This window comes from Somniosus microcephalus, chromosome 9 (genome assembly GCF_052327205.1).
Source record: "Somniosus microcephalus isolate GS21.2 chromosome 9, FLI_Smic_1.0, whole genome shotgun sequence".
Taxonomy (NCBI): Eukaryota; Metazoa; Chordata; class Chondrichthyes; order Squaliformes; family Somniosidae; genus Somniosus; species Somniosus microcephalus.
The window spans coordinates 160,541,392-160,556,710 of record NC_140995.1 but is presented as its reverse complement, the minus strand read 5'-3'; the positions used below and the strand labels follow the sequence as shown (position 1 = coordinate 160,556,710).

The window sequence follows — 15,319 nt, the reverse complement described above, 5'->3', positions numbered from 1 at the left end:
CCCCTCCGATCTCCTCTCTCGCCTCCCCCCCCTCCGATCTCCTCTCTCGCCTCCCCCCCTCCGATCTCCTCTCTCGCCTCCCCCCCTCCGATCTCCTCTCTCGCCTCCCCCCCTCCGATCTCCTCTCTCGCCTCCCCCCCTCCGATCTCCTCTCTCGCCTCCCCCCCTCCGATCTCCTCTCTCGCCTCCCCCCCTCCGATCTCCTCTCTCGCCTCCCCCCCTCCGATCTCCTCTCTCGCCTCCCCCCCCTCCCATCTCCTCTCTCGCCTCCCCCCCCCTCCTATCTCCTCTCTCGCCTCCCCCTCACCCCCGACCTCCTCTCTCGGCTGCCTCCCTCCAACCTCCTCTCTCGGCTGCCCCCCTCCAACTTCCTCTCTCGGCTGCCCCACTCCGACCTCCTCTCTCTCCCCCTTTTGATCCCCTCTTATGTCCTCTCTCCCATCCCCGATCCCCTGCCCTTCTCCGTATTGAGCCGAGGAAAGCGTGGCCGTGCAGGCTGCTGCTGCAACTTTTGGTACTGCGCATGCGTGACCAGGTCAAGTGCACATGCGTGGTACCAAACAAGCGTGCATGCGCAGAGATAGTCAAAAATGTGTTGCAAATAATCACTCTGGGTTGAAATAGGTGGTCTTTGTGATGGTGCGGATATGTGGTCGGGACCTCATCTCAGGATCAAATATGTCGCCAAGGTTGCAAGCAGTCTGGTTCAGCCTCAGACAACTGCCAGGGTGAGGGATGGCGTTGGTGGCTAGGAAACAGAGTTTGTGGCGGGGACCAAAGTCAATGGCTTCGTTCTTCCCAGTATTTGGTTGGAGGACATTTCCACTTATCCAGGACTGGATGTTGGACAAGCAGAATTATAAGACACATCTCGGAGAGACCAACTGGCAAAAGATCAGGACAACACTCAGCTAGTCCCAGCTCAGCTGATCATGCAAAGTCTTCATTACTGAAATCTGAGGACTGGTGCACAGGTCCCATAGACTAGTCAAGCAACAACCTGACATATTTGTAGTCACAGAATCATATTGGTCAGACAATATCCCAGATGCCTCCATCGTCATCCTTGTGTAGGTCATGTCCCACCAGAAAGGAGACCCCCACTAGAGGTGAGGCCACAGTGGTATACAGTTGGGTGGGTATGGCCCTGGAAGCACTCAAGATCAACTCTAGACCATACAAAGTCAAATAAGGCCAAGTGAGAGAGAATCAACACGAGGGAGTAACATACGATAGCAAAATACTGCGGATGCTGGAAATCCGAAATAACAGAAAACACTGGAAAAACTCAGCAGGCCATGGCAGCATCCGTGAAGAAAGAAACAGTTAACATTTCAGGTCGATGACCTTTCGTCGGAACTGGAAAAAAGCAGGAAATGGAAAGCAGGTTTAGGGGCTGGGAAAAGGGGGAGGGGATGAAGGAACAAAAGGGAAGGTCAGTGATAGGATAAAAAGCAGGAGAGATTAAGAGACTTTGAGAGACATTAAGAGATATTCAAGGCGAGAGGAGGTGGTAATCGGACAGGTTAAGAAACAAAGGATGGCTCGAGATGGGGTGTGAGTTGCGCTGGCAGAATGAAGGACAGCTATGTGGGAGGGAAGAAAAAAAAAGTGGATAAAAAAAGAAAATATATATATGTGATAGGGGCCAAGATTATGATCTGAAATTGTTGAACTCTATGTTGAGCCCTGAGGGCTGTAGAGTGCCTAATCGAAAGATGAGGTGCTGTTCCTCGAGCTTACGCTGAGCTTCCATGGAACAATGCAAGAGGCCGAGGACAGTGAGGTCTGAGTGGGAATGGAGCGGAGAATTAAAGTGACAGGCCACTCGGAGCTCGGGGTCCCCCTTACGGTCTGAACGGAGGTGTTCCGCAAAGCGGTGACCCAATCTGCGTTTGGTCTCCCCAATGTAGAGGAGACCACATCGTGAGCAGCGAATACAGTATACTAAATTGCAAGAAGTACAAGTAAATCGCTGTTTCACCTGGAAGGGGTGTTTGGGGCCCTGGACAGTGGGAAGGGGGGAGGTATAGGGGCAGGTGTTGCATCTCCTGTGGTTGCATGGGAAGGTGCCGGGCGAAGGGGAAGGGGTGCTAGGGGTGGTAGAGGAGTGGATTAGGGTGTCGCAGAAGGAGCGGTCCCTACGGAATGCTGAAAGGGGAGGTGAGGGGAAGATGCGTTTGGTGGTGGGATTACGCTGGAGGTGGCGGAAATGGCGGAGGATGATCCGTTGAATGTGGAGGCTGGTGGGGTGAAAGGTGAGGACAAGGGGAACTCTATCGTGGTTCTGGGAGGGAGGGGCAAGGGTGAGGTCAGAAGTGCGGGAGATAGAATGGACACGGTCAAGGGCCGTGTCAACCACAGTAGAGGGGAATCCTCAGTTGAGGAAAAAGGAAGACATGTCGGAAGCACTGGTATGGAAGGTGGCATCGTCGGAGCAGATGCGGCGGAGACGGAGAAACTGGGAGAATGGAAGAGAGTCCTTACAGGAGGCGGGGTGGGAGGAAGTGTAGTCCAGGTAGCTGTGGGAGTCAGTGGGCTTGTAGTGAATGTTAGTCAATAACCTATCCCCAGAGATGGAGACGGAGAAGTCGAGGAAGGGAAGCGAAGGGGTCAGAGATGGACCATGTGAAGGTGAGGGAAGGGTGGAAATTGGAAGCAAAGTGAATGAAATTTTCTAGTTCAGGGCGAGAGCAGGAGACGGCACCGATACAGTCATCAATGTACCGGAAAAAGAGGTGAGGGAGGGGACCAGAGTAGGACTGGAACAAAGAATGTTCCACATATCCCACGAAAAGGCAGGCATAGCTAGGACCCATGCGGGTACCCATAGAAACACCTTTGATTTGGAGGAAATGAGTGGAGTCAAAGGAGAAGTTGTTCAATGTGAGAACAAGTTCAGCCAGGTGGAGGAGGGTAGTGGTGGATGGGGACTGGTTGGGCCTCTGTTCAAGGAAGAAGCAGAGATGTAGAGGGATTGGACGTCCATGGTGAAAAGGAGGCAATTGGGGCCGGGAAACTGGAAACTATTAAAGTGGCAGAGGGCGTCGGAAGAGTCGTGGATGTAGGTGGGAAGAGACTGGACAAGGGGAGAAAAAAGAGAGTCGAGGTAGGAAGAGATAAGTTCTGTGGGGCAAGAACAGGCTGAAACGATGGGTCTACCAGGGCAGTCCTGTTTGTGGATCTTGGGAAGGAGGTAGAAGCGGGCTGTGCGGGGTTGGGGAACTATGAGGTTGGCGGCCGTGGGGGGAAGATCTCCAGAGGAGATGAGGTCAGTGACAGTCTTGGAAACGGTGGCTTGATGTTCAGTAGTGGGGTCATGGTCCAGGTGGAGGCAGGAGGAGGTGTCGGAGAGTTGGCGTTCAGCTTCCGCTCGGTAGAGGTCGGTAGCAACACCTTTGTGCAACATACTTGACTTTGTTCTCACCAATCTACCTGTGGGCAGACACATCTATCCATGGATCAATACCTATTGGCCCCCTACTGACAAAGGAGTACTCATTCAAGTTGAATTAAAAGATTCTTTGATTAATATTTTTCACAGCCCCATATATACTGGATATAAGTACACCCAGTCTGGAGGATAGCAAGGGTATTTCCAACATTCAAAACTGTACTTTTCTGTCATAAATTTAAAAGACAAATGTGCCGGCACCAACAGGACATCTAAAGTCTGCAACTTCTGTTTTGAATCACAAAAAAGTACCCAAAACTCAAAAGAATTATAAGGTCACATCATTATAATCTTTCACCATCTCACAAATGTAACTATACTTGAACAAGTTGTATTGTCAAATAAGCAAATAAACAAAACATTCAGTTTAGATGTGAATGCCTACCAATAACAAACATATGATTTGACTTCTTGGGAACATCACCAAATCAACACTGAAATCTTTTACAAACCCTTACAATATCTGGGTTATGAATGCTGACTCTCAGCATCATGATTCCATGCTTCATTCTATATATGGTGCAGAAACATCATTGCAGAAGTTCAGCATGGTTCCAGTTCCTGACATGATTGTCCTCTAATGATTATACTTTGTTAAACTATTCACACAACAAGCCTGCAAAGAAACTTCTAATTGTTTCAAAGTAGATTTTGAGATCCCAGACATTTCAGACCATTATGGGGACTCAAAGATAGAATGCACTTTTATTAGCCTTATAGCTTCAGTTTCTGATGGTTCTCAAGTGTTAGTTAAAATTTGAAAGGTGCAGCTAAATGCACGTTACAGGTTGTGGAAACAGTGATCTCACTCAGTTTGGAGTCACGACTGCGCATTCCCTCACCACATTGGAATGGAAGGTTTTGATACATTCTCAGAACATCGCTGGCTAAGGGAAATATACACAACACAGGACAAGCAGTTAGCACCTCATGTGTAACCCTGCTGCAGTTGAGTATAATGGCCCAGAAATTAGGTTCGGGGGCTTGCCGCGCGTGCAAGCCCCCGATGTGCACTCACCTGGCGCGCCGACATCTGAAGCCTGGGCCTGCTTGGAATTCCTGTCACTGGCCCGGTTCAGATGTCAGCGCGATGTGCTTACCTGATCCCGCGGCGTAGTTAGTTCGATGTGCCGGCTGGGATCAGGTGAGCACTGTGCAGCCAATCAGGGGAGGGGAAACTTCATTCATGAGTTTGATAGTAAGAACTGTCAAACTCATGAAAACTACGGGCGCCCAAAACACTAGTTAAACTTTAAATAAAATTTTAAAAAACATCCCACTAATTAAATAAACTATAAATAACTTAAAAAAATTATTTTAAACAATTAATCAAATTTTTGAAAAAAATAATTTTTTAAGAAATCGGGTCTAAAAATAAACTTGCCTTACTGTAAAGTCCTTAAAAACAATAAAGCTGTGGAAAAAATGTTATAATTTTAAATAATAGACCACTTACCTTAAAGTCCTTACGCCTCCTTTTTATATGTCTAAAAAGTTCAGGCCCTTACACACGCGCAAACCTGTCAAAAAGAAGGAAGTTCAACGTGTGCGCGCAGAGTCCTGCGCGCACGCGTTGGACCTCTGAACCCCTTGGAGGAAATGCCGGTTTCCCGCGCATGCGCTGTGCATGCTGAAATCCGGCACTTCCAACGGGCCCACGCGTGAGTACCCCGTCCGTACTCACGTGTTCGGACCGGAATTACTGGCCCAATAAATGTTTCCATCTTACACACAGGAAATTAACATTTTTAATTTTTGCTTGATAGACAATGTTCAGTTTGGGTTCAATTGAAATTAAGATAGTATCAAATTACACTAAAATATTTAGCTTTACCTTGCTATGTGTACAATCTCATGAGATTAATTTCCAGCAAGAATTCAACTAGATGCCTATCATTTTGTTCTTACAAAGCAAACAATTCTGTACCTGTCCTGTATATGCAAAATCCAGAGCTTGTTTCAGACCCAGGCTGGTCACTCCATGTAGGCTCACTTCCTCAGCAACACTCTCCACCATACACAGACTAAACATGGCCTGAAAACAGAGGTAAAATAAATTCAGCTCAAGGGTCAATTACACAGAATGCACAATAGAAGTGTAAGTATTCTAACTTTTATTGTCACTATGCACACTTAGAGTTAATCTCTTACAATCACCAAAATATTGTAGGTGCATACTTAATGCCGGGGACCGCAATTCATATCGTCAATATGGTCTGTAGTTCAACGAGTACTAACACAGAGTTAACAATAGATCATCTTTTTGACACGAGTACCAGAGTGAACCTGATTCATTTGATGAAGGCCTCCAGTGGTGATCTTATAATCTTCTAGCATCAATGTAAATTAGATCTTACTTCAGTGAGGAAGAAAGGAAATTTGACTGTAGGTTGAAGTCACTGAAGAGGAGTCCTTCAGTGCAGAGACTAAATGAGGAGAGAAGTAAGGGGATTTAGGTGAGGAAGGCAACTAAGAACTTGGAAGGCGGTAGACAATAAGGACTTGAAAGAAGAGGCAGGAGGAGTGCCAGAGGAGCGGCGGGGGGGGCAGAATTTCTAATGGATTTTCCATGATTATTTAATCCATACAGATGTGTGTGTTGACATTTTTTATGAATTAAAGCATATAGGGGCCAAAAATCCTTCGACATGCTTCACTGCCATAAGGGCAGCAGAGTGTCAATCCCACTGCTCCTGTGACCTCCACTCCTGGCTCCAGCAGAGTATCTGGGATCAGCTAACTAAGACATTTCTAGTAGGTTCCCATGCCAGTTTGGGTACAATTTGGCTACCTACTTTGGTGGTGGGGGGGGAGGGAGGAAGATGTGGCACTGACCAGCTGCTCAGGGGTGGGGGTACAGGCCAGTGCGACCAACTCAAAAATATTTAAAAATGTGGCAGTCAGCTGCCTTTATAAGAGGTTTGGTTTACCTGATACTGCCAAGATGCAGGCCTGGACACCCCAGTGGGCCTCACTTTCACATCGCTATGGACCTGGACGCTTGTATCTATCTGGCAACCAAATCACTGGGCACTTGAGGGAGGAGTCATTGGAATTCTAGCAGGAGACTTTATCCCTTACCTCCTTCTGATGTCATGGGGAGATGGAACTTCCTCAGGTCACAGGACTCTCATCTAGGTGCAAATCCGGTATTTCTGGTTCCCACCCAATTTCCTATCCCTGTCGGGCTTCTTCTGCCCTCTACTCCAGGTTGCCCCAAATTTCCCTGGGGCCTGGGTGCAATGCAGTTCTCAATTAATTTCCCCCCAGATCACTTCCACTCCTCTTCTACTTTACATAGGATTACATGGAATATACAGCACAGAAACAGGCCATTCGGCCCAACCAGTCTATGCCGGTGTTTATGCTCCACTCGAGCCTCCTCTCATCTTTCCTCATCTAACTCTATCAGTATAACCCTCTATTCCCTTCTCCCTCATATGCTTATCTAGCTGCCCCTTAAATGCATCTATACTATTCGCTTCAACCACTCCCTGTGGTAGCGAGTTTCACATTCTCAACACTCTGGGTAAAGAAGTTTCTTCTGAATTCCCTATTTGATTTCTTGGTGACTATCTTATATTGATGGCCTCTAGTTATGCTCTTCCCCACAAGTGGAAACATTCTCTCTGTATCTATTCTATCAAAACCGTATCATTTTAAAGAACTCTATTAGGTCATCCATCAGCCTTCTCTTTTCAAGACAAAAGAGACCCAGCCTGTTCATCCTTTCCTAATAGGTATGTATACCCTTGCATTTCTGGTATCATCCTTGTAAACTTCATCAATCCTTTATTGAGCTGGGAACAAGAACTGAACTGGAGTTTTTGTTGACTTCTTACATGATAAAGGTGATCAATCCAAGCTCAGGCCATCTGTCTGTTTCTAAATTAGCTCAGGATTAACAAATAAGGTGATTTGGAGACAAGGCAAGACTACAGGCTTAAGTGTTTATATTGTGTTGCTAAGGATCTGTAGCACACTTTAACTACTATAGATAATGTAAATAAACATTGATTTTTTTTAAATAGAAAATTCTGAATTTTATCAAGTTTGTTTGCACCTACCCAAAACCTACCCTGGGTTTCTCACCAAGGTACCCTCACTCCTTTCCCCCCTCAGCCTTTGCACTGAGCAACTCCTCAGCCAGTGATTTCAACCTCCATCTCAACTCAACTTGCCCTCTCTCCTCTTGAGTTCACTGCACTAATGTCCTCCCTTGAACTCTCCCTCCAGCTAAACTCACCTACCCATATTCAAGACCCCCTCGACCTTGGCATCTCACGTGGCCTCGCTATTCCCAAAATTCTCAATCACAGACAAGGCCATCTCTGATCGCTCTTTGTATCCCTCACCACTCCCATTCCCCTTCTCCCTTCCAACACATTTCCTTCTGTGTTTGCCTGTGGAAAAACCTCTCCCCCAAGTCACTTTCAAACTTCCAACTGTCTAGACATTGACCATCCATTTGTTACAATACTATTGTAGCTGTTTGTTGAATCCGTGATTCTTGAAGTATGATGTTTTCCAATAACTACACGGAGGCTGTAACTTAACAATCAACAGGTGTTTACTGGAGGAGGGTAGTCTAAAGACTGACAGTACAGAGGCATGCTCAAGGCTTATATACAGGTGTGGTCACTGCCGGTACTACAGTATACAGGAGCTATAAAAGTAGTTCTCTCTTAAAGGTACATACACTACAATTCCTCCCCTTTTAGATTAGCAGTACCAATAATATTCAAATAACAATTAACACTTTAACATGCACATTAAACTGAAATAGTCCATTTATAGATTCAGTCTTTGGGGCGGCTTCCTGATCCTTTCTGGATAGCGCCTTTCCTGAGGTTCTTGTTCTTGGTGCGGAGGCGATTCTGGCCCCCTTTCGTCGGTTAGTTCATCAGTTTCCGCTGCTACTGTTTCTGAGGTAGATGCTACCGGTATGTCGGGTTCATCCCCAGGTACGTGAGCCATGGGGTTGACGCGTTCCTGTGACGCTAAGATCTGGTCGACGTGGCGTCTCACAATGTTCTCCCCGACATCGACTGTGTACATTAATGGCCCCTGCCGTGTGCATATCGTTCCGGGTTGCCATTTCTCTGTTCGGTAGTCACGGGCCAAGACTGGTTGTCCTACATTGAAACTCCTTGTCGGCTTCTCATTGGTGTGCTGGAATTGTTTATCCTCAACATTTCTTCGCACATTTGGTCTGAGCAAATCCAGACGAGATCTCAACCTTCGGTTAAAGAACATCATGGCCGGGGTCTGGTTGGTAACTGCATGTGTCGCATTTCTGTAGGCTAACAGGAAATTGTCCACCTTATGCTGTAGTGGAATTTCATCATCGCACATGGCCTTTATCGCCTTCTTAAAGGTTTGTACGAACCTCTCAGCCAATCCATTTGTGGCTGGATGATACGGGGCGGATGTGTAATGCCTTACCCCATTCCTTCTCATAAATTTCCGAAACTCTTCGGACACAAACTGTGGTCCATTATCAGAGCAAATCTGCTCTGCCAAGCAGTTCCTGGCAAATATGGTCCGTAGGACTGCAATCGTTTTCTCTGTAGTGGTTCAGGACATTTTTATCACCTCAGGCCATTTCGAGTGAGCATCCACTGTTATTAAGAACATTGAGTCCATGAATGGACTAGCGAAATCAATATGCACCCGTTGCCATGGAGAGGAGGGCCACTCCCATGGGTGTAGAGGGGCATGTGGTGGTGCATTTTGGACCTTCTGGCATCCTGAGCAGCTCTTTGTTAGGTCCTCGATTTGTTGATCGATCCCTGGCCACCACACATAAGCCCTAGCAAGGCTTTTCATTTTCACCCCTCCCAGATGACCTTCGTGAAGCTCATTGAGCACTCTCTCCCTTAACTTGGGTGGAATTACCACTCGGGATCCACACATCACTGTCCCCTGGCATACTGACAGCTGTTCTCTTCTGGATGAGAATGCTGGCAACAGTGAGTCGCCATGTGTTGGCCATCCCCTCACCGTCAAATCATATACCCGAGACAGTGTCGGATCATTGCGGGTCTCCTTCTCTACATCCGCGTTAGTTACTGGCAATCGTTCAATTATTGACGAATAAAATATCTCGATAGGGTCCACTGCTGGTGCTTCCTCTACAGTAGGCAGTGGCAGGCGTGATAGCCCATCAGCGTTTCTATGCTGTTTCGTGCCTTTATATTCTATTTCATATTGGTTCGCCCCTAGAAAAAGGGACCATCTTTGTAACTGTTGTGCAGTCATCACCGGAACGCCCTTCTTTGGATTAAAGATGGAGACAAGTGGTTGGTGGTCAGTCAGCAAGGTGAACTTCTGCCCATGCAGATAGTGGTTGAATTTTTTTACTCCCCATACTAGGCTGAGGGCCTCCCTGTTGATCTGGGCGTAGTTGCGCTCGGCTGAGGTTAGTGACCGAGACGCAAAGGCTACTGGCCTCTCCAACCTGTCTGGGAATTTGTGCGACAGCACCGCTCCAATACCATAGGGTGATGCATCACACGCCAACCGAATTGGTAGTGCTGGGTTGAAATGGGCCAACACCTCTTTTGATGGGATCAATTCTTTGCACTTCTGGAAAGCTCGTTTACATTCGTCATTCCACTTCCATGGTACCCCCGTTTGCAGTAGGGTGTTCAGTGGGTGTAATACTGTAGACAAATTTGGTTAGAACTTATGGTAGTAGTTCACCAGCCCGAGGAACGACCTCAGTTGTGACACATTTTCCAGTGCTGGAGCCTTGACTACTGCCTCAATCTTTTCAGGGGACTTATGTAACCCCTCTTCATCGATGACGTGGCCACAATACGAGATCTGCTTCTGGAAAAACTCGCACTTGTGGCGATTAGCTCGTAGCCCATATTCCTTTAATCTAGTGAGCACCTTCTCCAGTTTGGCGAGGTGATCACTGTCATTTTCGCCCGTGACCAGGATGCCGTCCAAATAACACTGGGTCCCTGGAATCCCTTGCAGGACTTGATCCATTGCCCTTTGCCAAATAGCCGGAGCCGATGCTACCCCGAACACCAGCCGGTTGTATTGGTAGAGACCTTTATGAGTGTTGATCGTGAGGTATTGTTTCGAGGCTTCTTCTACCTCCATTTGCAAGTACGCCTGGGCCAGATCAATTTTGGTGAAGCGTTCACCTCCAGATAGCGAGGCGAAAATATCCTCAATCCGTGGAAGCGGATATTGTACCGCGTGAAGGACTGGGTTCACTGTCACCTTAAAATCCCCACAGATGCGGACTTTCTTTGGTTCCCCAGGCGTATTACTCAATGACCTCTTCATTACAGGAACGATGGGTGTAGCACACTCGCTCCAGTCTACTTTGGACAATACTCCTGAACGTTCCAACCCTTCCAGCTCTGCTTCGATGGCTGGTCGGATCGCATAAGGCACCGGTCTGGCCTTAAAAAACTTTGGGCTTGCATTTTCCTCTATTTTAATCGTCGCTGTTATGCCTTTTAGTGTTCCGAGTCCCTCCTGGAACACTTCTTGTGCATCAGTTAGCATTTTTGACAGTCGTCCAGGTGTGACGTCGTCATCCTTTTTGGCCTCAACCTTCAGTGCCTGTATGGAATGCCAATCTAATTGTATCTTCCGGATCCATTCACGTTCTAGTAGTGGTGGTCCTCCATCTGGCAATACATATAGGTCCATTTTAGGTATTTCCTGGCCTTTGTATATCACTTTCACCCTTATTTTTCCTTTGGGGTAGACTTTTTGCCCCGTGTACATCTTCAAGACAATCTCTATAGCTTTCAAGGGTATATGTGAAAATAGCTGCTTGTAGTCCCTTTGGTTTATGACTGTTAGGGCTGATCCTGTGTCCAATTCCATTTTCACTTGGACTCCATCTATCTTGAGTGTAACCCAGATAGTCTGGTGATCCTCCATTTTGATTACCTTATGTAGTTTCAGACAACCCAGCTCCTTGCTTCCGGAGTCTGTATCACTTTTCTGTTCATCTGAACTACTGTCCATCACCTTATGTACCTTTTTGTACTTCTCCTGTGGAGATTTCTTGCTGCTGGTTTTCTTCCCTGACCTGCAGACTCTTGCTATGTGTCCTGCTTTTCCACACTGTCTACACACTTGGTCCTTGAACCAACAATCCTTCTGGTCGTGTGTTGTTCTGCCGCAGCAATAACACTTCCCTGCTCCATATGACATTTAATTGGTGCCATATTCTTGCGGTCTCCGCTGTATCTCTGCAGCGCCCCTTGCAGCTGCTTTGTGTGATACTGCCATGCTGAAAGCCTTGTCCAGCGTAAGATCCTTTTCTGATAGAAGCCGTTTCTGGGTTCCTTCACTTTGAAGCCCACACACAAACTTGTCCCTTAACGTATCTGCTAGTCCCAACCCAAACTGGCAGTGTTTCGATAGCTTGCGCAGTTCCGTTAAGTACTCAGCATTACTTTCGTCTTTATGCTGGTTCCTTTTGTGGAACTTAAATCTTTCTGCTATCAGCAGCGGTGTGTGGTTTAAGTGGTCCTGTAGGATTTCCACTATGCTTTCGAAATTCTTATCCACTGGCTTCTCTGGGGTGATTAGGTTTCGCAGTGAGCCATAAGTTTTTGCACCCATGGAATTTAACAAAACCAGTGCTTTCCTAGCATCTGGCACTTCATTCGCCCTGCAGTACACCTCAATGCGTTCCACATATGTCGCCCAATCTTCGACTTCATTGTCGAACGCAGTGATACTGCCACTCTTCGGCATCCCTGGGTGTGATTTAACTGTCTAAAATGGCGTCTCCCGCGCTCTCCCTTCTTCTCCGCTGGCACAAAATGGCATCTCCTACGCTTTCCTTTCTTCCCGCGCTCGCCCTTCTTCGCCACTGCGGCTTCTAAAATGGCGTCTCCCGCGCTCTCCCTTCTTCTCCGCAGCTCAATGGCATCTCCCGTGCTCTCCCTTCTCCCCGCGGATGCTGTTCAGCCATTGAGCCCTGGCTGTGCTCTGCGCGTTCTCCTGTGTGCCTCTCCCGTTGCCGCCGCTCGGTCCTGAACCCGGCTGCTGTTTTACCCTCTCTCTCTCTCTCTTTTGTTTTTCCTCAACGCCGCTTGGTTTTCAACCCCCGACTGCGCCCTGTGCGCTTCACCCTCTCTTACCCCGTCGACGCTGCTTGGCTTTTTCTATGCCGTCGGTCGGCTCCAGCCGCCACTGTCCGGGAAGGGTCTGCGCTGTACCTGTTGCCAGTCTGTTGCTGGATCGTCGTGGCTGGGGAACCAAGCCCGGCTCTCAACAGCCTCCCCTGCGATGTTCACTCTCTGCCGGATGACTGGGCGGTTGCTCGTGGTCGACGCCCGTGCTTCTGGCCTCGACTTTGTTCCACTGCCCTCCCGGAGCGAATCCTTGAAGGGAAATACAGAGTTGCAGGTAGATTCGAATCGACCTCGTCGCCACTGTTGAATCCGTGATTCTTGAAGTATGATGTTTTCCAATAACTACACGGAGGCTGTAACTTAACAATCAACAGCGGTTTACTGGAGGAGGGTAGTCTAAAGACTGGGGGTACAGAGGCATGCTCAAGGCTTATAAACAGGTGTGGTCACTGCCGGTACTACAGTATACAGGAGCTATAAAAGTAGTTCTCTCTTAAAGGTACATACACTACACTGTTGATCTGCTCGATCACTCATTCACCTCCACCTTTGATGCCCTTGTCCCCAGTAAAACCCTTGCTCTCCCAACATGGTCGTTCCCCTTGGTACAGCCCCCATCTTCCTCCCTCATGTCCAAGAACCGCAAACCTGAACGTATCTGGTGCACAACTGGTTTCGCCATTCATCACCAGATCTGGCTAGACCATATCAAGCCCTATTGGGCTGTGCTCTCCTGTGCCAAAACCACTCACTACTCCGGGATCATCCTGAAATGTAAAGATAACTCCCAGCTTCTCATTTCCGTTTCCTTAAACGGACCAACCGTCTTCTTAAATTCCTCTCCCCTGCCCCCTCCAGCAACAAATGCAAGGTACTCATGGACTTCTTTGTCACTAAGATTGAGACCATCTGTTCAGCTGCCTCTGCCACATTGCTCCCTTCCCCACCGAGCCAAGCTTCCCCCCAAGGATTCCCATCTGCCAGAGCGTTGAACTCGCATCCTTCTCAATTTCTGTCCTATCTGTCCCTATGCTCTCTCGGAACTCATTTTGTCCACGAGACTCACCTCCTGTTCTCTCTCGACCGGATTCCCACTAAGCCTCTGATCACCCAACTTCCCTTCCTGACCCCCATGTTAGTTGACATTGTAAACGGTTCCCTCTCCTCAGGTATTGTCCTGCTCCCTTTCAAATCTGCAGTCATTACCCTCCTCCTCAAATAACCCACACTTGATCCCTCTGTCCTTGCAAACCACCACCACTTCTCCAACCTCCCTTTCCTCTGCAAACTCCTCGAACATGTTGTCACCTCCTCAATCTGTGCCCATCGTTCCCACAACTCCATATTTGAACTTCTACAATCAGGTTTCTGCCCCTACCGCAGCACCGAAATTGCCCTGATCAGTCACAGATTACATCCGCTGCAACTGTGGAGCACTATCCCTCCTCATCTTTCTCACCTCTCTGCAGCCTTTGATACAGTAGACCACACCATCCTACTCCAATGTCTCTCCTCCATTGTCCAGCTGAGTGGCACTGCTCTCACCTGGTTACACTCTTCTCTATCCAGTCGTAACCACAGAATCTTCTGCAACAGCTTCTCTTCCCGGCTTCACATCGCTACCTCTTGAATTCCCCGATGATCAATTCTTGGCTCCCTCAGATTTCTCAACTACATGAAGCCCCTCCGCAACACCCTCCAAAGATATGACATCAGGTTCTAGGTTTACGCTGACAAAACCCAGCTTTACCTCACTACTCTCTTGACCCCTCCACTGCCCCTGTGTTGTCAGCCTGCTTGTCCAACATCTGACCCTGCATGAGCAGCAATTTCCTCCAAATAAACATAGGGCAGGCCAAAGACTTCGGCCCCCACCACAAACTCCGTTCCCTCGCCACCGATTCCATCCTCCCCTCCCTGGCCACTGTCTCAGCATTAATCAGACTGTTTGCAACCTCGGTGTCCTATTTGACCCCAAGCTGAACTATCAACCTCATATCTGCTCCATCACAAAGACCGCCTACATCCACCTCCATGTCATTGCCAGTCTTTGCCTCTGCTTCAGCCCATTTGCTGCTGAAACTCTCATCCATGCTTTTGCTACCTCCAGCCTCAACTATTCCGATGCTCTGCTGCCCAGCCTCCCTCCATAAACTTGAGCTCATCCAAAATTCAGCTGCCCGTATCTTAAGCTGCACCAAGTCGCGGCTCAAGTTTAAAATGATCATCCCAGTGTTCAAATCCCTTGCACCTCCCTAACTCTAACCTCGTCCAGCCCTACAGCCCCCCAATAATTTGGAGTTTTTCCAACTCTTGCCTTCTACGCGCCCACCACCACTCCCTTCATCCAACCATTGGCAGCTGTGCCTTCAGCAATCAAGGCCCAAAGCTCTAGGATTGCCTCCCTAAACCTTTCCACCTCTCCCCTCCTTAAAACCTAGCTTTTTCACCAAACTTTTAGTCACCCCTCCTAATATCTACATTTTTGGCTCGTTGTCAATTTTTGTCTGTTTACACGCCTGTGAAGTGCTTTGGGACATTCTCCTACGTATAAATGCAATTTGTTGTTGTTGAAACTGAGCCGGGTCATGGTGGGGTGGAGTTACTGACAGAAGTCCCGCCCCAACGCTCCTGGGACAGGAAAGTGAAAATCCAGGTTCCTATGCGCACATTTATACAACAGAATGTCAACACACATCCACTACATAGAGTGCAATGACCATTTCCTTTTTGAAAAAAAAGC

The 15,319-nt window shown here is 47.9% G+C and overlaps 1 protein-coding gene across 1 annotated transcript in view; it reads right to left on the bottom strand.

Annotated features, from left to right (window-relative positions):
* The window catches only part of klhl32 (kelch-like family member 32), a 411,538-nt gene that overhangs the window by 269,256 nt on the left and 126,963 nt on the right, over positions 1–15,319 (bottom strand). The window contains exon 4 of the mRNA XM_085997427.1: positions 5,382–5,489. Coding sequence (XP_085853553.1) covers positions 5,382–5,489 — 108 coding nt within the window. The remainder of the gene's footprint in view (positions 1–5,381; positions 5,490–15,319) is intronic.